Below are 25,796 nucleotides of genomic sequence, written 5' to 3'. Positions count from 1 at the left end.
GACTGACCCAGAATCACCCAGTTAGATTTCATATCTTAGGCAGGACTAGAACTCACAGTCTCCTGGTTATTGGCCCAGAACCACCCAGTTGGATTTCATCCCTAAGGCGGGACTAGTACTCATCATCTCCTGGTGATTGGCCCAAAGTTGGATTTCATGACTAAGATGGGACTAGAATTCACCATCTCCTGGTGACTCACCCAGAATCACTTAGTTGGATTTCATACCTAAAGCAGAACTAGAACTCACAGTAATTTGGTGATTGGCCCAAAAATCATCCAGTTGGATTTCATACCTAAGGTGGGACTAGAACTCACAATCTCCTGGTGATTGGCCCAGAACCACCCAGTTGAATTTCACACCTAAGGCGGGACTAGTAGTCATTATTTCCTGGTGATTGGCCCAGAGTCACTCAGTTGTATTTCATGCCTAAGGCGGGACTAGAACTCACAGTCTCCTGGTGATTGGCTTAAAGTCAATCAGTTCACTTTCTGGTGACTTCAGGAACCTGAGTGTGTATAGTGAATAAAACAGATCAGATGTTTTTGAATTTTCTAGTATAGTCCTCAGCCTTGATATATTCAAGAGTCTTCCAGTGAAATAATGAAAGGTAGCTCAAATCAAACCAGACATGTCTGTCTGTCTGTCTTTCTTTCTTTCTTTCTTTCTTTCTTTCTTTCTTTCTTTCTTTCTTTCTTTCTTTCTTTCTTTCTTTCTTTCTTTCTTTCTTTTTCTTTTCTTTTCTTTTTTGTAATCTTGGTCCTTTTTCCATTTTCAGTAAATGGATTTTATATGTCTTCCCCTCCCCCCATTTATTTTGGATCGTATCTGGAAAAGCCTTTTCTGATGTTAGCATCCTTTACTAACCGTAGTTTATTCTACACATTAACTTTCGTGATGCCATCTCTACAATTCCAGACTACAGGAATGCAATTTTTCTCGGTAACTTCCTTTTATTTCCATTTCCTGTTCGTGTTCTTTTTGATTTTTTCAGATTTCCATTACGTTTTGCAGGCGATCGCGCTGATTTCTTCTGCTTCTTCCGTTTTTCACCCCTTAATATTTTTTTTTAAGTAGATCAGCGTTCCGGTCTGTCACTAAAAGTGGATTTTATAAAACAAGTGGAGAAAAATTGACAACTTTCCACTTTTGCCATCTCAACGTATTTTATTGACTTAAACCATTTATATATATATATTTCCACTCATTTTATAACCAACTCTGAGCGGCTCCCAGTATGGAGCCTCTTTTCTTGCTGACCTTAGATTTTAAAATAAATTGCACAAGTGTATAAATATAAATTGTAAGTCGGGCATTGTTGTGTCTTGCCCGCCCTCAGAGCAGCCAGGGCCTTCTTACCTGCTCCCGAACACTGAGGAATGTATGCCTCCCGGCCCAAGTCCTGGCTCCATGCCCACACAAACTGCAGAAGAAGGAGAATCTCCCTGCCCCAGCCCTGACTCCATGCCCAGGCAAACGGAGCAGCTAGACCCCTCCCCCTCCTCCACAGCAGGTGAGTCTGAGGAGGGTTTATTCCCAACAGCTGATTGGTGTGACCCTCGCATCAGAAGATTGGATAGGCGGAGGCAACAGAGGGAAGGGAGGGGCAGGCCTTAATGAGTGCTGAGTCATGGAGCCACACCCCATGGCCTATATAAAGGATCTGCTTTCTGGCAGTCTCTGAGTCAGGCAAAGTCGAACTTATCTTGCTGAAGTCACTTACTGGTCTCCTGCCTGCTCTGAGGACTTTGCTAGGACTTTGGGCAGAGCTGCAGAGGCACGCCTGATTCGGATTTCCCTGACCCAGCTGTCAGCGGAGGAGTGGGACACGACAGGCATCCTTCTTGCCAGGATGGAAACTAAGCAAGGAGAGAAGCTACTTAGAACTAGGGAGGAATTTCCTGACGGTCAGAACCAGTGGTGGCATTCAGCTGATTCTATCCGGTTCGGGTGAATTGATAGCAGCGGTTGCTCACCCGCCTGCACCTCATCACGTCCCCTTTTTGACACTCTGCGCATGTGCAGAAGGCTCTGCATATGCACGGAGGTGGCACATGTGAAGTGAGCGCAGGGGCACATACCGGGGGTGAAATGCTCCCGGTTCTGACTGGATCGCGCAATCCGGTAGCGATGGGGGTGGGTAGTTCGGAGAACCAGTAGCAAAAATCCCGGGCCCCCCCACCGCCCACACCTCGCTGTTCCTCTTCTCTGTCCCTGAAGCTCTCGGTGATGATATAGCTGCAAGCGGCCTTAAATGCCTGCCGCGGTGCTTCAAAGGGCCGCACTACAGCTGATCAATGCTATAGGCAGCTAGTAGACCGGTGCCTCTACTTTTAAAGAAGGTAGACCAATGCCTCCCAAAAAAAAGGCAATTGGTAGACCGGTGCCTCTATTTTTAAAGAAGGTAGACTGGTGCGCTCCCAAGTTTTGTATACTTTATTATTTTTATTATTTATTATTATTGGCCATGCCCATTCAGTCACCTGACCACCAAGCCACGCCCACAGAACCAGTATGGAAAAGTTTTAGATTTCACCCCTGGCACACGCTCACATTTGCGAACCAGTAGTGGAAGTAAGTGAATACTACCCCTGGTGGTTAACCAGGGGAACGACGTGCCTCCAGAAGTTGTGGGTTCTCCATCGCTGGAGATTTTTAAGAAGAGATTGGACAACCATTTGCCTGAAATGGTATAGGATTTTCTGCTTGAGCAGTGGGTTGGATTAGAAGACCTCCAAGGTCCCTCCCAACACTGTTATTCTGTTAAATTCTATTATTCTGTTAAGAATATTTTTTAAAAAAAAAAACTATCCTGCTTTTTTTCTTGGATGTTACATGTTCTTGAAGCAGACTTTAAAAATTCCCTCCAATGAAATACCGTTTTAAAAATACAACTACCATTGTAGCATAGAACTTTAAGCTGATCGGTCATACCTGTTTAAGTGCTGTAGTAACTTTGAACTGTTGCTCAACAGGGCAGTTGTTAAGTGAGGACTACTGGTACTAATTATTAAGATAGGATTAGTGAATAGAAACAATTCTGGCTTATTGAGCTCCTGACTGAATCTTCTCCCTGTCACCACTCAGAATTAGTTCACCTTGTGTAGGAAGACTGTCAGCGGCTGGGAGGTGGGAGTCAAGAGAGGAATAAGGTCAGAGTCATTATGTTCCCACAAGCAGTCTAAATCCAATCCCTCTTGAATGCCGTTAATTCTTAAGTAAAGGTAAAGGTTCCCCTCGCACATACGTGCTAATCATTGCCGACTCTAGGGGGCGGTGCTCATCTCCGTTTCAAAGCCGAAGAGCCAGTGCTGTCTGAAGACGTCTCCGTGGTCATGTGGCCGGCATGACTCAACGCCAAAGGCACATGGAACGCTCTTACCTTCCCACCAAAGGTGGTCCCTATTTTTTCTACTTGCATTTTTACGTGCTTTCTTTTTTTTTTTTAGTTTTTATTTTATTTAAAAAAATTTTTTTAACATTACAAACAAACAAACAAAAAAAAAAGAAAATACATTTTTCCACCCTTGTGCTATACATAAAAAAAAAAGGAAGATTTGGGTCTTCGGATATATCCTCATGATTGCCAAAATCCACGTTCTCGAGGTACAGGTACCGAGGCGTCCAATGTTCCAAGCGCATAGTCCACGAATGGTTTCCAAGTCTTCCAGAAAATATCTTCTTTATACACACCACTTCTAATTTTAATATCACATGTCATTTTATCATTTAAGGCTAATTTCCACATTTCAGAATTCCACTCTTCTATTCTAAAAATCACATCTAAGCCCCGGAGGCAACTCATTCCAGAGGGCAGGAGCCCCCACAGAGAAGGCCCTCCCCCTGGGGGCCGCCAGTCGACATTGTTTAACTGATGGTACCCCGAGGAGGCCCTCCCTGTGGGAGCGCACAGGTCGATGGGAGGCTGTTGGTGGCAGTACGCGATCCCGTAAATAGCCCAGTCCTAAGCCATGGAGCGCTTTAAAGGTGGTAACCAGCACCTTGAATTGCACCCGAAAGACCACCGGAAGCCAGTGCAGACCGCGCAGGAGAGGTGTCACATGGGAGCCACAAGGTGCTCCCTCTATCATCCGCGCGGCCGCATTCTGGACCAGGATTTACATGCATGAGCTGTAAATCAACTTAACTAGAATTCAGTGTGATTCTTTGAGCCTCACATTTGCTGTAAAGGTTTTTTTTTTACAAGGGTACTTCATGTACAGGTAGTCCTCGACTTATAACAGTTCATTTCATGACATTTCAAAGTTACAATGGCACTGAAAAAAGTGACTTACGACAGTTGTTCACACATAAGATCTTTGTAGCATCCCCATGGTCATGTGAACAAAATTCAGATGCTTGACAACTGGTTCATATTTATGAAAGTTGCAGTCATACGATCGGCTATTGCGACAGGCAAGGTCAATGGGATTCACTTAATAACCATGTGACTAACTTAACAACTGCGATGCTTCACTTAACAACCGTGGCAAGAAAGGTTGACACAGGTGGCAAAAACTCACTTAACAAATGTCTCAGTTAGCAACAGACACTTTGGGCTCAATTGTGGTCGTAAGTCGAGGACTACCTGTATTGAGAGGTGTATCTCTTCTCTCTATAGACCAGTGACTGCATCTCTAAGGATCCGTTTGTTAAACTACTGAAGTTTGCAGATGACACAACAGTGATCGGTCTCGTTCGAGACAATGATGAATCCGCATATAGACGGGAGGTTGAACGACTAGCCTTGTGGTGCGACCGGAACAGTCTGGAACTGAACACACTCAAAACCGTAGAAATGGTGGTAGGCTTTAGGAGAAACCCTTCCATACTTCCACCTCACACAATACTAGACAACACAGTATCAACAGTAGAGACCTTCAAATTTCTAGGTTCTACCATATTGCAAGAACTAAAATGGACAGCTAACATCAAAAATGTCATCAAAAAAAGTACAACAAAGAATGTTTTCTGCGCCAACTCAGAAAGCTCAAACTGCCCAAGGAGCTGCTGATCCAGTTCTACAGAGGAATTATTGAGTCTATTATCTGCACCTCTGTAACTGTCTGGTTTGGTTCTGCAACCCAACAAGATAGTCACAGACTTCAGAGGATAATTAGAACTGCAGAAAAAAACATGGCTACCAACCTGCCTTCCATTGAGGACCTGTATACTGCACGAATCAAAAAGAGGGCTGTAAAAATATTTACAGACCCCTCACATCCTGGACATAAACTGTTTCAACTCCTACCCTCAAAACGACGCTACAGAGCACTGCATACCAGAACAACTAGACACAAAAACCGTTTTCCCCTGAACGCCATCTCTCTGTTAAACAAATAATTCCCTCAACACTGTCAAACTATTTACTAAATCTGCACTACTATTAATCTTCTCATTGTTCCCATCACCCATTTCCTTCCACTTATGACTGTAACTTTGTTGCTTGTATCCTTACGATTTATATTAATATTGATTGTTTCCTGATTGCTTATTTGTACCCTATGACTATCATTAAGTGTTGTACCTTATGATTCTTGATGAACGTATCCTTTCTTTTATGTACACTGAGAGCATAGGCACTAAGACAAATTCTTTGTGTGTCCAATCACACTTGGCCAATAAAAAATTCTATTCTATTCTATTCTATTCTATTCTATTCTATTCTATTCTATTCTATTCTATTCTATTCTATTCTATCTTGTAGGTTTGGTAATGAAACCTGCCAAGGTTTGATAGCAGCTTGTAGGAATAGGGGGAGGGTCTTTTCACCATAATATTATGTACATTATACATTTTTTTATTTGGCATATATTGGAGTCTTTTCCAATGAATATGCCTATTTTTAGTCTTCATTCAGTAATGATGACCAATGCGTTATTCATGTATTCATATAATATTTATGAAAAGTCTAATGCAATATTTTTAAGGAAAATGGCCCTTTAAAAAGTCTAGGCACTATGGAATAACAATTTTTATGTCAGCAGCTTCTGCTCCTATTCAGACATAATGTACTTTTCAATAAGTCCGTCATATATGCTGATTTTAAGTTTTTTTTTAAAAATCACTAACCGCCATCTCCATTACATCAAATACCGCTGTTCTATTTATTTATTTTTTAAAAAGAAACCAACAGATTATTTCTCTTTTACCAACAGACATTCAAGAATTCTATGAACTGACCCTACTGAACTCTCAGAAAAGTTGCCAGCAAAAGATAGAAGAAGCCAATCAGGTTGCAGAAAAGTGGGAAAAGACACCGTCTCTAGGAACGGATAATGAAAACCAGCCCAAAACATCAGAGGTATCATTTTTAAACATTTGACTTGTCTCTGTCTCTGTTTCTGTCTCTCTCTCTCTCTGTGTGTGTGTGTCTCTGTCTGTCTGTCTGTCTCTCTCTCTCTCTCAGTTTCTCTCTCTCTCTGTGTCTCTCTCTGTCTCTGTCTCTCTCACACACAGAGGGAGAATAAAACCAACATACCAGTGGTGAAATCTGAACTGGTTTCTCACCGGTTCGCTGGCCACACATGCCCGCTGTGCACCAAACGCATGCTGCGTGCGCACACATGCGCGTTGCATGCCAAATGTTCGCTGCATGTGCATTCGTATTACACACCAAAGGGAGGCTTAGGAAAGCAAGTAGAACAGCGAGGGGAAGGGATCAGCTGTGCCGTGCGATTTAGATTCCACTAGAAAGCAGGATTTCCTGCTTACTAGCGATTTTAAATCACGCGGCACAGCTGATTGTCCGAAATACCGGTTTAGAGGAACCAGTAGCATTTTTTTACTACCGGTTTGCCTGAACTAGTAGTTTTTATCACTACCGGTTCTTCCGAACTGGTAGCATTTCACCACTGAAACATACACATCTAAATAAGAGCATCTTTAAAACTGAAAATGAATTATGATTGGCCCAGTGAAAAATATATTGCACAATGAGATTTCTGTTGTGGTCTGTCAGCAGCCTACGAAGCTGGCAACGGAGTCAGACAGCGATGAGGTTGAGGTGAGGCCAGGGCCATCGGGAAGTGAGGTGCGTACTCCAGAGCCTCCAGAGACTGATAGTAGTGAGGCAGAGGAACAGGAGGAGCCTGTTCCTAATGCGTGCATGAGAAGAGCTGCCAGAAGGCAAAAGCAGCTCAAGCAGAGAGGACAACTCGGGAGTAGGGCCAAGAGATGATTGGCCCCTCCCATAAGGCTTAAAACAGACCAGCACCGGCGTTTCAGCTTTGCCGGAAAACAACATTGTAGCTGCGTCTTCTGCTTTGTCTTCTGCTTCGTCTTCTGCTTCGTATATGTCTTTGTTTTTGTGGCTTCTGGACGTTTGCCAGGAAGGGCCTTCGGCAGTTTGCCTAATTGGACCAAGGTTTGTGAGATAACTGAGGAATTTGTGTTGGGAGGCATTTGTTTTACTTTGAGTTGAACGATGCTGGGAATGAAGTAATTCCCAGCTGTTCGAATAAAGTTTGTTTTTCCATGGACTAAGTTTATTACTGCCTACTTGGGCCTGGGTCACAACAATTTCAGATTTATGCTGCATAAGAATCTTTCCACATAGACAGCTAAAGGATGTTACAATTAGCCAGGAGACTAAAGCATTTGTATAAAGTAATTATTTGGCTACCAATTAATTGGCTAAGTCTAGCCAAAGACTTATTTGGCTAGTCCGTTTACTTCATGCTCGTGTGCTTAACCATGGTGCCCCATGTCTCCTCACCAGAAAGACGAATGGCATTCTGCGGTATCATCTGGGGCCTTTTCTCACCGCCAATGTCGCCTTGCAGTTGGGCATCACATTTGAGCACAAAACGCAACATGTTTTCCACCATTTATCTACTTGTATTTTACATGCTTTCAAACTGCTAGGTGGGCAGAAGTTGAGGTGAGTGACAGGAGCTCACTCCATCATGAGGTGCTAGGACTCGAACCACCGGAGCAGAGGCCATCTCTGGGGTCTTTAAGCCACCACATCTTACAGAAGATGTTGTAGCCAAATATCTAAAGGATTTTAAGATAGCGTAGGCAACTACAGTTCTGAGCATACTTTGAGGCTCAGCACCTTTAAAGCACCACAAACTGGAGGGCCTCCAAATTTGGAAACTTTAATATTTGTGGACTTCAACTCCCAGAATGTCTGGCTTAGGATTCTGGCAGTTGAAGTCTAACAACTCTTAAAGTCTTCCCCCATTGATTCTGCTTGTCCGAAGGTCACAAAAGGTGATCACGTGACCCCGGGACACTAACTGCAGCCGTCATAAATATGAACCAGTTGCCAAATGTCTGAGTTAGTTGACCGTGGGGATGCTGCCACAGTCATAAGTGTGAAAAGCAGTCATGAATCACTTTTTTCAGTGCTATTGTAACTTTTGACTCGGCACTAAATGAACTGTTGTAAATTGAGAAACAGCTGTAGTTCTACTGTAAAAACTTCCATATTTTCTCTCTGTCGTTAGTATCAGATATCTCAGGGTTTGAGGAAGGATTTTGATACAGTGGGAATAGGTTTCTCCAATGCTGTGGCCTTGATCCTGATTGGGTCTTTCTTCAGTCTTCATTTTTAGGAAAATAAGATCAGAGGACAATTTGAGCATAAACATTTGGCATCGCTTGCAGTGAGATACTAAGAATATTGATCTGTCTGTCCGTCCGTCCGTCCATCATCCATCATCTATCTATCTATCTATCTATCTATCTATCTATCTATCTATCTATCTATCTATCTATCTATCTATCATCTATCTATCATCTATCTATCTATCTATCTATCTATCTATCTATCTATCTATCTATCTATCTATCATCTATCTATCTATCTATCTATCTATCTATCTATCTATCCATTTATTTATGTCTCTATCTATCTGTCTATCTATCCATCCATCCATCCATTCATTATCTATTTCTTTCTTTCTATCTATCTATCTATCTATCTATCTATCTATCTATCTATCTATCTATCTATCTATCTATCTATCTATCATCTATCTGTCTGTCTGTCTGTCTGTCTGTCTGTCTGTCTGTCTGTCTGTCTGTCTATCTATCTATCTATCTATCTATCTATCTATCTATCTATCTATCTATCTATCTATCTATCTATCATCTATCTATCTATCTATCTATCTATCTATCTATCTATCTATCTATCTATCTATCTATCTATCTATGCCTTGTTTTGTTTTTAGGGTGAAACAATATTCTACATCCGTTCGGAACCTCTGTTTCCAGAAATGTTTATTTTTCTTCTTCTTTCTTTGGTGCTCTTCCACCAGCCAAAGGGAATATCTTGCTTTAAAACAAGGACAGTTTTCAGTTTTCCGCTGTGGCGTATTTTGTATTACCCCATTCACTAAATGTCTTTATTATTGATTTTGGGGTGGTTACGATGATCAAGATTTTTTTTAAAGTTATTTTTGAAAGTCATTTTGAGTGCCTTATTTTGAACTTGGAAAGGCAGGATCTATATCCCCTAATGACTGCGTAACTGATGGATGAACAGAGTCAATATTTTGTACATCCTCCCCAATGGAGGGAGAGAGCTTACTTTTGTTTCTGTAGCCACAGAATGGATGGTAATGGAAGCCCAAGGATTTAGCCATGTTTCATTATTTAAGGCTCCTTGACGGCATTGGTTGCGTTTCAGATCTGCTTTCCAACCAGGGTTAGAATAGAATACCAGAGTTGGAAGGGACCTTGGAGGTCTTCTAGTCCAACCCCCTGCTCAGGCAAGAAACCCTATACCACTTCAGACAAATGGTTATCCAACATCTTCTTAAAAACTTCCAGTGTTGGAGCATTCATAACTTCTGGAGGCAACTTCTTCCACTGATTAATTGTTCTAACTGTCAGGAAATTTCTCCTTAGTTCTAAGTTGCTTCTCTCCTTGATGAGTTTCCACCCATTGCTTCTTGTCCTGCCCTCAGGTGCTTTGAAGAATAGCTTGACTCTCTCTTCTTTGTGGCAGCCCCTCAAATATTGGAACACTGCTATAATGTCACCGCCCCAGTCCTTCTTCGAGGTGGCTTCCTCCTTTTGGAACATCATTCCTGCATAAATTAGACGGCCCCCACTTTGACAATAATTTATATGTTTTTGTAAAACTTTTTCAATAAAAAAAAAATTCAAGCTTTTTAGCTTTCATCAGCTAGCCATGCTCTTACTTAGGTTCAAACTTGGGCTGCCTGCATATTAGGCAGTTGTATTAACCCCTGAGCCACAAGTTCTCCTTCCTTTATCAGTTGAGCCAGGGGAGAAATAGTGTTTTTCTGTCGAAGCACCTGGTCTGCCCCTATGTGGGAGGGAGCATACTGCTTCCCTTTCGCCTTTCAGCTCCAATCCAGGAGCCCTCAAGTTTGTTGTGAATGTGACTGCCACTAGCAGTTAAAAAGGAAGAAACAGCTGCAATCACACATTGCTCCCAGAAGCACGAAGCTGAAGCCTGAAGATGATGAATGAAGATGATGAATGAGAATGATGAACTTCGTCGAAACGTCGCCAAGACACTTCCAATTTTACGCGGGAGAAAACCCGAATAACCAAAGACCTACCTACATACATACATACATAGTCACTGTGAGCAAGTAGGTGGCTATATAAATTTTTTAAAGAGAAAGGAAGAAATATCTGGATATGTGTTGGGTATCTGCGTGTGTTCTTGAGCAATCTCTTTGTAGAGTTGAGAAACTGCAAAAGGTTATACATTTGGTCTCATTCGAGACAATGACGAATCCGCATATAGACGAGAGGTCGAACGACTAGCCTTGTGGTGCAACCAAAACAATCTGGAACTGAACACACTCAAAACCGTAGAAATGGTGGTAGACTTTAGGAGAAACCCTTCCATACTTCCACCTCTCACAATACTAGACAACACAGTATCAACAGTAGAAACCTTTAAATTTCTAGGTTCTATCATATCGCAAGATCTAAAATGGACAGCTAACATCAAAAACATCATCAAAAAAGGACAACAAAGAATGTTCTTTCTGCGCCAACTCAGTAAGCTCAAACTGCCCAAGGAGCTGCTGATTCAGTTCTACAGAGGAATTATTGAGTCTGTCATTTGCACCTCTATAACTGTCTGGTTCGGTTCTGCAACCCAACAAGAAAGACACAGACTTCAGAGGATAATTAGAACTGCAGAAAAAATAATTGCTACCAACCTGCCTTCCATTGAGGACCTGTATACTGCACGAATCAAGAAGAGGGCCGTGAAAATATTTACAGATCCCTCACATCCTGGACATAAACTGTTTCAACTCCTACCCTCAAAACGACGCTATAGAGCACTGCACACCAGAACAACTAGACACAAGAACAGTTTTTCCCGAAGGCCATCACTCTGCTAAACAAATAATTCCCTCAACACTGTCAAACTATTTACTAAATCTGCACTACTATTAATCTTCTCATCGTTCCCATCACCAATCTCTTTCCACTTATGACTGTATGACTGTAACTTTGTTGCTGGTAATCCTTATGATTTATATTGATATATTGACCATCATTTGTGTTGTAAATGTTGTACCTTGATGAAGGTATCTTTTCTTTTATGTACACTGAGAGCATATGCACCAAGACAAATTCCTTGTGTGTCCAATCACACTTGGCCAATTAAAAAAAAAAATCTATTCTATTCTATTCTATTTGGAGTGATTGCTGAGTGCCCAAAATGTCAAACGTGATTGTATGGAAAGTGGGGGGGGGGCACTGGAATTTCAGAAGCAGGTCAGAAATACTTCTTTTTGAGGGGTCCATTGCTAAGTGGCCAGTCGAAAGTTGAGGACTGCCTGTACTATGGTATGTCATGTGGTTTGTCCTTGTTCTCTGGAACATCGTCCCCAGCAAGACCTGAATGCAATAGCATGGGTGGCCTTTCTTAAAAACTTGCTTGTTCCCCTAAGCTTCTGGGTTAGGAAGTGTTGTGATCCAGGCCCAGGTAGGTAGCAGGAAACACAAAAAACAAACAAACTTAATTCGAACAGCTGAGAATTACTTCATTCCCAGTGTCGTTTAACTCAAATTAAAACAAATTCCTCCCAACACAAATTCCTCAGTCCTATCGCAAACCTTGGTCCAATTAGGCAAACTGCCAAAGGCCTTTCTTGGCAAACGTTCAGAAGTCACAAAAATAAAGGCAAGATGTAGATGAAGCAGAAGACAAAGCTACCAACGTTGTTTTCCGGCAAAGCCCAAATGCCATTGCTGGTCTTTTAAGCCTTATGGGAGGGGCCAATCATCTCTTGGCCCTAGTCCCAAGTTGTCCTATCTGCTTGAGCTGCTCTGCTGCAGCTCTTCTCATGCGTGCATTAGGAACAGGGTCCTCCTGTTCCTCTGCCTCACTACTATCATTCTCTGGAAGCTCTGGAGCCCGCACCTCACTTCCCAATGGCCCTGGCCTCACCTCAGTCTCATCGCTGTCCGACTTCATTGCCAGCTCCGTAGGCTGCTGACAGACCACAACAGGAAGTTAAGTTAGTCCTGTGAGTCCTATTGGCTAATTTGTTTGTTTCTAGGCCTTAGACTAGAAGTAGAATGTTTTTATGACCTTGCATTTTGCTTTATGTTTATCTCAGCGGTTTGGATTATCACTTATACAATTACCTCCTCCTGTTTGCTATTTTTAATCTTTGTTTGCAACTGTCTCGCTAGATAAAATAAATAAATAAATTTACACCTACAGTAACATGATTAGGGGGCTGGAGGTGAAATCGTTCGAAGAACGGTTTCAGGAACTGGGTATGTCTAATCTAATGAAAAGAAGGACTAGGAATGATAGAAGCATCCCGATATTTGAAGGGCTCCTATAAAGACGAAGGGGGTCAAACTATTTTCCAAAGCACCAATAGGCAAGATAAGAAACAACGGATGGAAACTATCCAAGGAGAGAACCAGCCTAGAACAAAGGAAAAAATTTCTTGACGGTGAGAGCAATTAAACCAACGGAACAGCTTGCCTTCAAAAGTTGTGGGTGCTCTTCATGGAAGGCTTTCAAAAAAAGATTGGACATCATCGTTTGTCTGAAATGGTTTAGGGTCTCCTGCTCGAGCAGGGGGTTGGACTAGAAGACCTCCAAGGCAGAGGTGAAATGCTCCTGGTTTGGACCGGGAGCCTCTGATGATCGTGCGGCTCAGCTGGGATCATCAGAACCCTTTAAAAGCATTTTTTCTACAACCTCTTCGGCTGAAGAGGTTGTAAAAAAAATGCTTTTAAAAGGTTCTGGCGATCAGGCAACTCAGCTGGGATCGTCAGAACTTTTTGAAAATATTTTCCTACAACCTCTCCGGCCGAAGAGGTTGTAGAAAAAATGCTTTTAAAAGGCTCCTCTGGTGATCCCAGCTGAGTTGTCTGATCATCAGAGGCTTTTTTTTTTTTAAAGTTTTATTTTTACAATCATATCAAATAATTCATCCAATGTACAGTTATATACAATTAGTCGGGCCTGCCCAGTCACCCCCCCCCCCTTTTTTAACACTCTCCCTCTTCTACCTTCTTTTACTTTCCAAACCTTCCTCTCCTTCTCTTATCTACCTCCTCCCTCCACCCTACACTCCTTCTCCTCTTCTACCCTCTTCCTTCCTCTTCTCCTCTTTCCTACCTCCTACTCTCTCTTTTTTCCCTCCCCACCGTTCTGAAATGGTAACTGGGCAGACCCGACCCTACATTAATTATATTTATACATCTTCAATAATCCCTGTACATTAACCATCACTCCATCACTGGCCTCAACCCCCCAATTCCCCTCCCCCTTACCCCTCATCCCCCACCCCGACTTCCCAGAACAAAATGCAGGGTATCAAAACTAACAATCATAATCTAAAATAATTCCTATATTATAATCTCTAGTCTCTCCACACTTAGTCACACTCTCAATTCCCCTCTCCTTCAGAATTATAAATACAAATTATTTCCTAAATTTACTCATATGCTATTCGATATTTTTTTATCTGATACTTATTTTGAATATAATCAATCCACATTTTCCATTCTAAAATATATTTTTCTTGTGTATAGTCTTTCAAGTAAGCAGAGATTTTTGCCATTTCTGCCAGATTTGATACTTTAAGTGTCCATTCTTCAATTGTAGGTAATTCTTCTTTCTTCCAATATTGAGCAATCAAAAGTCTTATGCTGATATTAAGTTCAAAATCAATTTAGTCTCTATAGCTGTACAATCCATAATTATTCCTAGTAAAAAGAACTGCGGGGTAAACTTAATCTTCTTTTTCAAAATATTCTGCATGATCCACCATACTTTAATCCAAAATGCTTTAACTTTTTTACAAGTCCACCATATATGATAATAAGTGGCATCTTCACAATCGCATCTCCAACATTTAGCCTGAAAAGTAAAAAAAGTTGGCCACGCCCACCCAGTTACATTACGCCCCCCCCAGCCACGCCCATGGATCTGGTAATAACAAAGTTTACATTTCATCCCTGCTCCAAGGTCCCTTTCAACCAGGGGTGGGCTTCAAAAATTTTAGCAAGGGGTTCTCTGCCCCGTTGCTGGGTGGGCGTGGCCTAGTCAGCCTCCTGCACCACGGTGGGGAGGGGGAGTTTTTGCCCTTCCCGGGCTCTGGAGGCTTTCCTTGAAGCTCCGGGAGGATGAAAACTGCCTCCCCAGGCTCTGGAGGCCCTCTGGAGGCTAGAAACGGCCCCATTTTTCACCTTGCACTTACCTGTATCCAAAACGGGCCATGTGGGGACTTCTGGAAGGGGCAGGGTGGGGTGGGCGGGTCCAACCAGAACTGGGATTTGGGGATTCTCTGAATTGCACAGAATCTTAGCTAGAGGTTCTCCCGAACCCCTGAGAACCCCTAACAGCCCAGCCCTGCTTCCAACGCTATTATGCTATGAAACTTCTATGAACTTCTATGTGGGGCTTTCGGAGAAAATTAGACAAATTCGTGGAACGAATGATTATGAAGTTTCTTATCAGCTGGATAACCAAAGCCAGCTTTGATATTTATTCAGTCTTGATATGAACCTTCCCCCCCCCTCTCATTCTCAATGTTCTTACAGACAGAGTCCTCTTAATTCTTGTCATTAATCAGCGGGAACCTTGGCACATTTAGAGGGCTGCTATAATATATGTCTGGCAGTTGGGTTATTTATTTTTTTATTTTATTTTGTTCAAGAGGTGGGTTCTTGCCTTTTACAGCAGCCAAGCAGAATTCAAAGAGAGCCCTAAGAGAGACGTTTAGTGGGGGAGGTTATTAAGACATAAATTATGACTGCTGAGTAGGCGCTCTTTAAATGTAAGCAATTCCAGTTTTTTGCAGAGTGCGCCGCAAGCCATTTGAGAAGAAGGCTGCCTGATCTTCTTAGATGCCGATGGTTTAGGAACTGCTTCAACCTATGTCTCCCTAGTTGTAAGAAAAGGGAGGGAGCGAAAAGAGGAATCCCTACATAGCCACAAGAGAACTAAGTCCAACCTTCCTTGAGCGCTGTTGACCTTTATTTAACTCTAACTACGTGATTAAACTAAATCTAACTCTAACTAGGAAGATTAAAAATAAGTTTACTTGAACCTTCACATGTAGACCTGGTCAATCAATCTATCAGAATAGAGCAGGAAGGGACCTTGGAGGTCTTCTAGTCCAGGGGTCCCCAACCATTTGGACCTCAGGGACCACTAAATTCATAATTTTAAATCCCGCGGACAACTAATATGATCTGCCTAAAGACCGGCTGGGTGGGCGTGGCTAGGTGGTCATGTGACTGGGTAAGCCTGGCCAACTCAATGACACGACGAGGGGTGGCTCGCTGGCCTTTACTTGTCCCTCCCTTCCCAGCCACTCCTCGCCTTCCCACGCGGGCTCTTTAGGGCCCCAACAGGAAGCAGCTGTTGGAGCTAAGCAGCCACTATGAGAAAGAGTTGCCAAAACAGCTGGCTCAGTTTGAATTGGATCTGACTGAGAAGGAGGCTCAGCAGAAACACCTCACTGAGGTCTAGAAGCATAGGCTTTCCAAGCAGAGGGAAGACCTGCGGGAGTGCAAGGCTAGGTAGCAGTGCCTGAAGGCTCAGCAGGCTGAGATGGTCAGCCAGTTCCAAGCCATGAGGCAGTTCCACTGGAACAATGCCCTCTAGCTCTTCACCACCAGCAGCCCTTCCCTCCAGCCTTCGCCCAAAGCCCCACACCAGGAGGCAGAAGCAGACCCCAAGTCAGAATTTCTGCCCCCTCCGACCTACACAAGAAGACCCCGAAGGGGGAGACTCTCTGCAGCAACACAAACGTTCATTGCATGTATCCAGCCATAGTTTGAGGACCCCTGATTTAGTGCAATATAAAAAATGCAAATAATTTTTTCTGTGGACCACCACAATTTTCTCACAGACCACCAGTGGTCCACGGACCAACAGTTGGTGATTGCTGTTCTAGTCCAACCCCCTGCTCAAGCATTTGAGACAAGTGACAGTCCAGTCTCTTCTTAAAAACCTCCAGTGGTGAAGCGCCCACAACTTCTGAAGGCAACTTCTGTTCCATTGGTTATCAGATATACCGAAAGTGTAAGCAGTTTTTCAGCACGCTTTTGTGCTGAAAAGCCCGGCTTATACTGCCAGCTGCTCAGCCCTTCCTCTTGCAGCGAGTCCTTTCTACCGCAGGCAACTAGCTTCGTTAGCGCGCGCGCGTCTTATTCCTATGTGGACACACGCACACCCCTCACGCAATTACCAGCGCGTTAGTTATAATTGTTGACAGCGTTGACAGAGAGGGCACGAGGGAGAGGCGAGGCAAGGCAAGGGACCCCAATCAAGAGTTATAATTGTTGACAAATACACACAGGGAGCGAAGAGTGAAACCTCCCGGTTTCAAGCGAAGGAGGCGCCTGGCTACACACCCGCCTTCAAAGAAATAGCTGGCATTCCTGGGCGGACGGGCGCGCACACACACACACACACACACACACACACACACACACACACACGCCGCCTCCTAAATTCATTTCCCACCCCACCCCACCCCTTTTTCTTGGCTGCTTTTTCTCCTCCCCGGCGCCGCAGGCCGCCTAGGGCTCTCCTTACCCAGCCCGCAAGTGCGGTCAGCTGCCAAATCGACGCTTCCTCTCCTCCCACTGAGGAGGTTTCAAGCTCTGGATTTAAATACAACCGAAAGGGGACGCTGGGGCTACAAACAAGACAGGGAGGGAGGGAGGGGAAGGGAAAGGGACGGAGGGAGGAGGGAGGTCGAGGGGAAGCGCAAGAAACTTGTCAGGTAAAACTCAACAGGCAAGGGCGGAAAAAAACAGGAACTGGGAAAACGCCTCAACTAGGGAGAAAGGAAGGTGGTGTTTTTTTTTTAAAACAAAAGTCCCAAACCCAGCGACGGAACCTTTTTCAAAACCGGCTGCCGAGCCGAGAAGTGACGGACGGACGGACGGCCGACTCATGAGGCCAGAAGGTAGCCCAGCCGCCTCATCAGGCTTTTCTCAGTTACTGCGGCCCCGCCTCCTCCCTCCGTAGCGGTTTAGCAGGGCTGCTTTGGAAGAGCCTTAAACGAGCCCGCCTCAGCCACCCTCCCTTCCCTTCCTTCGAGCCTCCAGCTTCAACAGCAGTCTATCCCGTGACGAACGCCCTGCTTTGCCTTCCTGAGCCTAGCCGCCCCGCCTCCTCCCTCCGTAGCGGTTCAGCAGGGCTGCTTTGGAAGAGCCTTAAACGAGCCCGCCTCAGCCACCCTCCCTTCCCTTCCTTCGAGCCTCCAGCTCCAGCAGCAGTCTATCCCGTGACGAACGCCCTGCTTTGCCTTCCCGGAGACTGGCCGCCCGATCTCCTCCCTTCTAGCGGGCAGGTGTCTAGGGCTAAAGAACCTTGAGCTCCACCACCCCTCTCCTTCCCTTCCTTCGAGCCTCCAGCTCCAGCAGTCTATCCCGTGGATCCCAGCAGTCTATCCCGTGACGAACGCCCTGCTTTGCCTTCCCGAGCCTAGCCGGCCCCGCCTCCTCCCTCCGTAGCGGCTCAGCTGGGCTGCGAGCCCCGCCTCGGTCGCCTTCGCCCGGCCCTTTGCTGGCCTCGCCTGGGCAGGGCTGGGCAGAGCCGTGACATCACCTCCACCGCCCGCCGCCCGCCGCCCGCCGCCCGCCGCCGCCGCCGCTGCTCGCCTCCCGTCCCTCCCTCCGCCCTCCTCCAGCAGCCAGCAGCGTGGCCGGGCGCCGGGCGCTGCAGGGCCGGGCTGGCGACGGCCTCCTGGCGGCAGCAACGGCGCGGCAGCAGCATCAACAGCACCAGCAGCACCAGCGGCTCCCGCAGCAGCCCCGCAGCCGCCTCCTTCCCCGGGCGCCACCTGCATGAGCCACCGCAAAGGCGACAAGCCGCCCATCAGCATCCAGGAGCACATGGCCATCGACGCCTGCCCAGGTCCCATCCGCCCCATCAAGCAGATCTCCGACTACTTCCTGCTTTCCCCGCTGCCTCCCGCCGCCGCTTTGCTCAGCCGGAGCCTCCTCTCTCTCTCTCTCTCACACACACACACACACACACACAGAGACTTCTAAAGTGGGTTTAATGATATTAGAGACCCTTATTGCCCTGCCAAAAAAAAAGAGCCACCCCAACGCCTATGAAAATTAACCTTCTTCCAAGAGACACTGTGCAGGGTATTTTCACTGTTGGTGTGCATACAGGCTTAGATTTGTGCTGGGTTCTTAGTACTTAGAGCACTGACCTTCAGAGGCACCCTGGTCCCTTGGAAGCTAAAGGAGGACTCATTTTCATGCTTGCAGTGTTCAATTTGGGAAGGGCATCCAAAGAAGTGGTAGATCCTTGTGTGTCCAATCACACTTAGCCAATAAAAATTCTATTCTATTCTATTCTATTCTATTCTATTCTATTCTATTCTATTCTATTCACTCATTCATTCATTCATTCATTCCTTGTGTGTCCAATCACACTTGGCCAATAAAAATTCTATTCTATTCTATTCTATTCTATTCTATTCTATTCTATTCTATTCTATTCTATTCACTCACTCATTCATTCATTCATTCATTCCTTGTGTGTCCAATCACACTTGGCCAATAAAAATTCTATTCTATTCTATTCTATTCTATTCTATTCTATTCTATTCTATTCTATTCTATTCTATTCTATTCATTTTATTTTGTCAAATACATATTAAATAATTATATAAATATAAGCATGAATTGAATACATAAAAGGAATACAACTAAAGGGAACATTAGGACAGGGACGGTAGGCACGCTGGTGCTCTTATGCACGCCCCTTACAGACCTCTTAGGAATGGGGTGAGGTCAATACTAGATAGTCTTTGGTTAAGGCTTTGGGGATTTTGGGAAGAGACCACAGAGTCAGGTAGCACATTCCAGGCATTAACAACTCTGTTACTGAAGTCACATTTTCTGCAATCTAGATTGGAGAGGTTCACTTTAAGTTTGAATCTATTGTGTTCTCGTATTGTTGTGGTTGAAGCTGAAGTAGTCATTGATAGGAAGTACATTGTAGCAGATAATTTTATGAGCTATGCTCAGGTCATACCAAAGGCGCGTAGTTCTAAATTTTCTAAAGCTGGGAATCCTCCTTCCCCGGGCGCCACCTGCATGAGCCACCGCAGCGCGACAAGCCGCCCATCAGCATCCAGGAGCACATGGCCATCGACGCCTGCCCAGGTCCCATCCGCCCCATCAAGCAGATCTCCGACTACTTCCTGCTTTCCCAGCGGCCTCCCGCCGCCGCTTTGCTCAGCCGGAGCCTCCTCTCTCTCTCTCTCTCTCACACACACACACACACACACACAGAGACTTCTAAAGTGGGTTTAATGATATTAGAGACCCTTATTGCCCTGCCAAAAAAAAAAAAGAGCCACCCCAACGCCTATGAAAATTAACCTTCTCTTCCAAGAGACACTGTGCAGGGTATTTTCACTGTTGGTGTGCATACAGGCTTAGATTTGTGCTGGGTTCTTAGTACTTAGAGCACTGACCTTCAGAGGCACCCTGGTCCCTTGAAGCTAAAGGAGGACTCATTTTCATGCTTGCAGTGTTCAATTTGGGAAGGCATCCAAAGAAGTGGTAGATCCTTGTGTGTCCAATCACACTTGGCCAATAAAAATTCTATTCTATTCTATTCTATTCTATTCTATTCTATTCTATTCTATTCTATTCTATTCACTCATTCATTCATTCATTCATTCCTTGTGTGTCCAATCACACTTGGCCAATAAAAATTCTATTCTATTCTATTCTATTCTATTCTATTCTATTCTATTCTATTCTATTCACTCACTCATTCATTCATTCATTCATTCCTTGTGTGTCCAATCACACTTGGCCAATAAAAATTCTATTCTATTCTATTCTATTCTATTCTATTCTATTCTATTCTATTCTATTCTATTCTATTCTATTCATTTTATTTTGTCAAATACATATTAAATAATTATATAAATATAAGCATGAATTGAATACATAAAAGGAATACAACTAAAGGGAACATTAGGACAGGGACGGTAGGCACGCTGGTGCTCTTATGCACGCCCCTTACAGACCTCTTAGGAATGGGGTGAGGTCAATACTAGATAGTCTTTGGTTAAGGCTTTGGGGATTTTGGGAAGAGACCACAGAGTCAGGTAGCACATTCCAGGCATTAACAACTCTGTTACTGAAGTCACATTTTCTGCAATCTAGATTGGAGAGGTTCACTTTTAAGTTTGAATCTATTGTGTTCTCGTGTATTGTTGTGGTTGAAGCTGAAGTAGTCATTGATAGGAAGTACATTGTAGCAGATAATTTTATGAGCTATGCTCAGGTCATACCAAAGGCGCGTAGTTCTAAATTTTCTAAAGCTGGGAATCCTCCTTCCCTTTTGCACTTTCACTTTCACTTTCACTTTCACTTTCACTTTCACTTTCACTTTCACTTTCACTTTCAACCTCTCCTTTCATCAGGTGAGGCCCGGAGTGCCGTATTTTTAGCGGAAACGTTCCTGCCCTTTTATTCAGGGAGAAAATTGAGGTGAAAAGAACGGGCCCATTTCGCAGTCAGCCTCCGCTACGGAGCTGCTAACAGCAAACCTGGCTAAGCTTATATTACCACCCAGATAACCTCTTTATTTGCCAGTATCGCTTCAGCCACACATTTATGGAGAAATTTTTTTTGTCACCCGTCGGTTTCAAGGGAGATTTCGGCCGCAGAGTTAGACTGATTTAGGAGCAATGCCTCAGAAACCTGCGTGAATAAATTTTTTCTTCTTAAGATAAAGGACGAAAAGGTGTCCTTCACTCCATTCGCCATCTAGAAATGAAATATTTTATTTATTTGTCAATCATATATAAAATAACAGGTATTTATTTATTTATTTATTCGATTTGTATACCGCCCTTCTCCCGAAGGACTCAGGGCAGTTCACAGCCAATAATAATACAAAAAATAGATATAATACATATAATGTATATGTACTTACTGAAAGGATGAGAAACTTTTCCAAACTTAAATTCATTTATACAAACAGGTAAAAGTATAAACATAATTTGGATACATGAAAAGAATAAGTAAAAAGGAATATTAGGACAGGGATGGTAGGCACGCAGGTGCACTTATGCAGGCCCCTTACAGACCTCTTAGGAATGGGGTGAGGTCAACAGTAGACGGTTTAAGCTTAAAGTTTTGGGGGTTTGGGGAAGAAACTACAGAGTCAGGTAGTGCAATCCAGGCATTGACCACTCTTGTTACTGAACTCGTATTTTCTGCAGTCGAGTTTGGAGCAGTTTACCTTGAGTTTGTATCTACTATTTGCTCGTGTATTGTTGTGGTTGAAGCTGAAGTAGTCATTGACAGGTAGGACATTGTGCTAGATAATTTTATGTACTATGCTTAAGTCAGACTGAAATCGGCATAGTTCTAAATTGTCTAAGCCCAAAATTTGGAGTCTGGTGGCATAAGGTATTTTATTGCGAGCAGAGGAGTGGAGGACTCTTCTTAAAAACCTCCAGTGGTGAAGCGCCCACAACTTCTGAAGGCAACTTCTGTTCCATTGGTTAATTGTTCTCACTGTCAGGAAGTTCTCCTTAGTTCCAAGTTGCTTCTCTCCTTGATTAGTCTCCATCCGTTGTTTCTTGTCCTGAGCTACAGGTAAGAAGAAGAAGGGGAGGGAGGGAAGAGGAAGAAGAAGAGGAAGAAGAAAGAGGAAAAGAAGAAGAGGAAGAGGAAGAAGGAGGAGGACGAGTGGGGGAGGAAAAGGAAGAGGAAGAGGAAGGAAGAGGAAGAGAGAAAGAAAGAAAGAGTAAGGAAGAAGGAAGGAAGAAGAAGGAAGGAAGGAAGAAGAAGGAAGGGAAGGAAGGAAGGAAGGAAGGAAGGAAGGAGGATTGTTTGTATAAATGAAATTAAGTTTGGAACAGTTTCTCATCCTTTTGAGTAAATAAAATCAGAAAGAGTTCTACATTCTTTGCGTTTAGTAGCAATAACTTCTCAGTTGTTGACCTTCTATTGAGGTGACGGTTCTTTCATTAAAGGTCTCCTTTCACTTTCACTTTCAACCTCTCCTTTCATCAGGTGAGGCTCCGGAGTGCCGTATTTTTAGCGGGAAACGTTCCTGCCCTTTTATTCAGGGAGAAAATTGAGGTGAAAAGAAACGGGCCCATTTCGCAGTCAGCCTCCGCTACGGAGCTGCTAACAGCAAACCTGGCTAAGCTTATATTACCACCCAGATAACCTCTTTATTTGCCAGTATCGCTTCAGCCACACATTTATGGAGAAATTTTTTTTGTCACCCGTCGGTTTCAAGGGAGATTTCGGCCGCAGAGTTAGACTGATTTAGGAGCAATGCCTCAGAAACCTGCGTGAATAAATTTTTTCTTCTTAAGATAAAGGACGAAAAGGTGTCCTTCACTCCATTCGCCATCTAGAAATGAAATATTTTATTTATTTATTTATTTATTTGTCAATCATATATAAAATAACAGGTATTTATTTATTTATTTATTCGATTTGTATACCGCCCTTCTCCCGAAGGACTCAGGGCAGTTCACAGCCAATAAAAATACATAAAATACATATAATGTATATGTACTTACTGAAAGGATGAGAAACTTTTCCAAACTTAAATTCATTTATACAAACAGGTAAAAGTATAAACATAATTTGGATACATGAAAAGAATAAGTAAAAAGGAATATTAGGACAGGGATGGTAGGCACGCAGGTGCACTTATGCAGGCCCCTTACAGACCTCTTAGGAATGGGGTGAGGTCAACAGTAGACGGTTTAAGCTTAAAGTTTTGGGGGTTTTAGGAAGAAACTACAGAGTCAGGTAGTGCAATCCAGGCATTGACCACTCTTGTTACTGAACTCGTATTTTCTGCAATCAAGTTTGGAGCAGTTTACCTTGAGTTTGTATCTACTATTTGCTCGTGTATTGTTGTGGTTGAAGCTGAAGTAGTCATTGACAGGTAGGACATTGTGCTAGATAATTTTATGTACTATGCTTCGATCAGACTGAAATCGGCATAGTTCTAAATTGTCTAAGCCCAAAATTTGGAGTCTGGTGGCATAAGGTATTTTATTGCGAGCAGAGGAGTGGAGGACACTTCTTGTAAAATATCTCTGGACTCTCTCGATTGTATTTATGTCCGATATGCAGTGTGGATTCCAGACAGATGAGCTGTATTCGAGGATTGGTCTAGCAAATGTTTTGTATGCTGTAGTTGGTAGTACAATATTACCAGAGAAGAAGCTATGCAAGATTAGGTTAACGACTCTTAGTGCCTTTTTGGCAATATTGTTACAGTGAGCTCTGACACTTAGATCTTTAGAAATCAGTACTCCAAGGTTCTTGACAGAGTGAACTCTACAGTAATTTTTGATCGGTGATTTAGAGAGGAATGTATGGGAAGCTGCCCCCTCCCCAAGAATGAAATATATTGGGAAACATTAAAAAGGCAGAATATTATATTTCCCAAAGGGAGAAATGGAGAAACATGGTCTTAAAGAAAGGAAAGCAGCGCCCAGTCTTTCTTAATAGCCCACAGCAGATGCCAGCGCTTAAGGAGATAAAGAGCTTATTGAAAGAGGAAGACAACTGTCTAGATGGCTTTATTCATAAGCAAAGCAAACACTGCAGGCAGAAATCCATTTCAAGGATATTTTGAAACTCCTTGCAGCAAAGTTTGACAGCTAACGAAGGCAGGATGGTAGGATTAGAACAATCAGCCCCTCACCCAAGATTCAGCACAGGCCGAAAGTCATTAGCCACAATAGGAATTGCCCAACATCCTGTTGTGGCCCGCCGGCAGCCAGCGGAGTTGGCAGAGTTGGACAATGAGGAGGTTGGGGAGGAATATTGGCCAGTCCTGGGGGCTGGGGAAAGCTCATATGAGAGCTTTGCACCGGAGGCAGAGAGGTAGTTAGACATCAGTGAGGCAGAGGAACAGTTGGAGCCTGTTTCCAGTGTCCGCATGCGCAGAGCTGCCAGAAGACAAAAACAACTCAGAAAGCAGGGTCAACTTGGGAGTAAAGCCACACCTTGGAGGTGATTGGCCCCTCCCATAGGGAACAAAAGAGGAGTGAATAGGGAGTGGGCTTTTGCAGGAAACAATTCATTTGTTCTGTGACTTTGAGAGTCTCTGTGCCAAGTTTTGCTTTGTACTGTGTTTGGAAACTAGTTCGCTGGCAGCCTTCCAAGCGAGATAAGATCTGTGATTGAAAAACTGTTCCTTTGAAAAACTGTTTGGACGGGCCTTGCTGACTGTGAATGAATGGAACTGAACCGGATGGATTTTCTTTCCAACATGCACTTAGAGAGGGCTGGGAGACAGTTTTAATTTATAGCTTTTACCAACCTTTTTTCTTTGGTGTGTGGACTGAGTCTGGGTACCTTTTTTTGGAAGTTTAAGGAAATTTGGGTAAAAGATTCCACCTCCCCCATTTGCTATTTTTACTCAATGAACTTAGTTTCAGCTTGACTGTCGGAGAACCTGATTTTCAGTCCATTGTGGATTTTGTTCAAGTTTAAGAGAAGATGGAGATATTTTTATAAGGAATAAAATATTTTTTGATAGAAAACTTCCCACAACGGGGACTTGTGTTGTCAGCTCTGCCTTCCAAAGCTTGTTGATGCTTAACTGCATCTGAGAGTCCCACGTATCGGCTGCTTCCCTTTCCAAAAGAGATGTGTTGTTGTTCAAGTGTCCTCACCACTCAGTGACCCCCTCAACGGTGCTGACCAGAACTCTTCCAGATGATCTCTTGGTAAAAGATGCTAAAATTAGTAGTCCTCAGTTGATCCTCATCCTTGCCTTTTGTTTTTGCAGTTTCTTTCTGTATTCGTGTCAGAAGCACCTTCAAATTATAGTCTTGTAACGTTCAACACTGAGCAAATAAAATAGGTATGAAATTGATCATAGAAATACAGCACATGTAAAAGTTTGCAAAATAATTAGGTTTAAAGCTACATGACATTTGCCATCCATCCATCCATCCATCTATCATTATCTATCTATCTATCTATCTATCTATCTATCTATCTATCTATCTATCTATCAACTATATCTGTCTGTCTGTCTGTCTGTCTGTCTTTCTATTATCTATCTCTCTATTATCTATCTATCTATCTATCTATCTATCTATCTATCTATCATCTATCTATCTATCTATCTATCTATCTATCTATCTATCTATCTATCTATCTATCTATCTATCTACTATATCTGTCTATCTATCTATCTATCTATCTATCTATCTATCTATCTATCTATCTATCTATCTATCTATCTATCTATCTATCTATCTATCTATCTATCTCTATCTTTCTATGTGTCATCTATCTATCTGTCTGTCTGTCTGTCTGTC

General features: G+C 43.4%; 1 protein-coding gene across 1 annotated transcript in view; it reads left to right on the top strand.

The window, feature by feature from the left end:
* The window catches only part of DLG2 (discs large MAGUK scaffold protein 2), a 1,438,267-nt gene that overhangs the window by 137,277 nt on the left and 1,275,194 nt on the right, over window positions 1–25,796 (top strand). The window contains exon 4 of the mRNA XM_058186296.1: window positions 6,159–6,304. Within this exon, the coding sequence (XP_058042279.1) occupies window positions 6,159–6,304 (146 nt within the window). The remainder of the gene's footprint in view (window positions 1–6,158; window positions 6,305–25,796) is intronic.

Source organism: Ahaetulla prasina, chromosome 5, assembly GCF_028640845.1.
Source record: "Ahaetulla prasina isolate Xishuangbanna chromosome 5, ASM2864084v1, whole genome shotgun sequence".
Lineage (NCBI taxonomy): Eukaryota > Metazoa > Chordata > Lepidosauria > Squamata > Colubridae > Ahaetulla > Ahaetulla prasina.
Note: the sequence above shows the minus strand (reverse complement) of the source record. Positions and strands in the feature narration are given on the sequence as shown.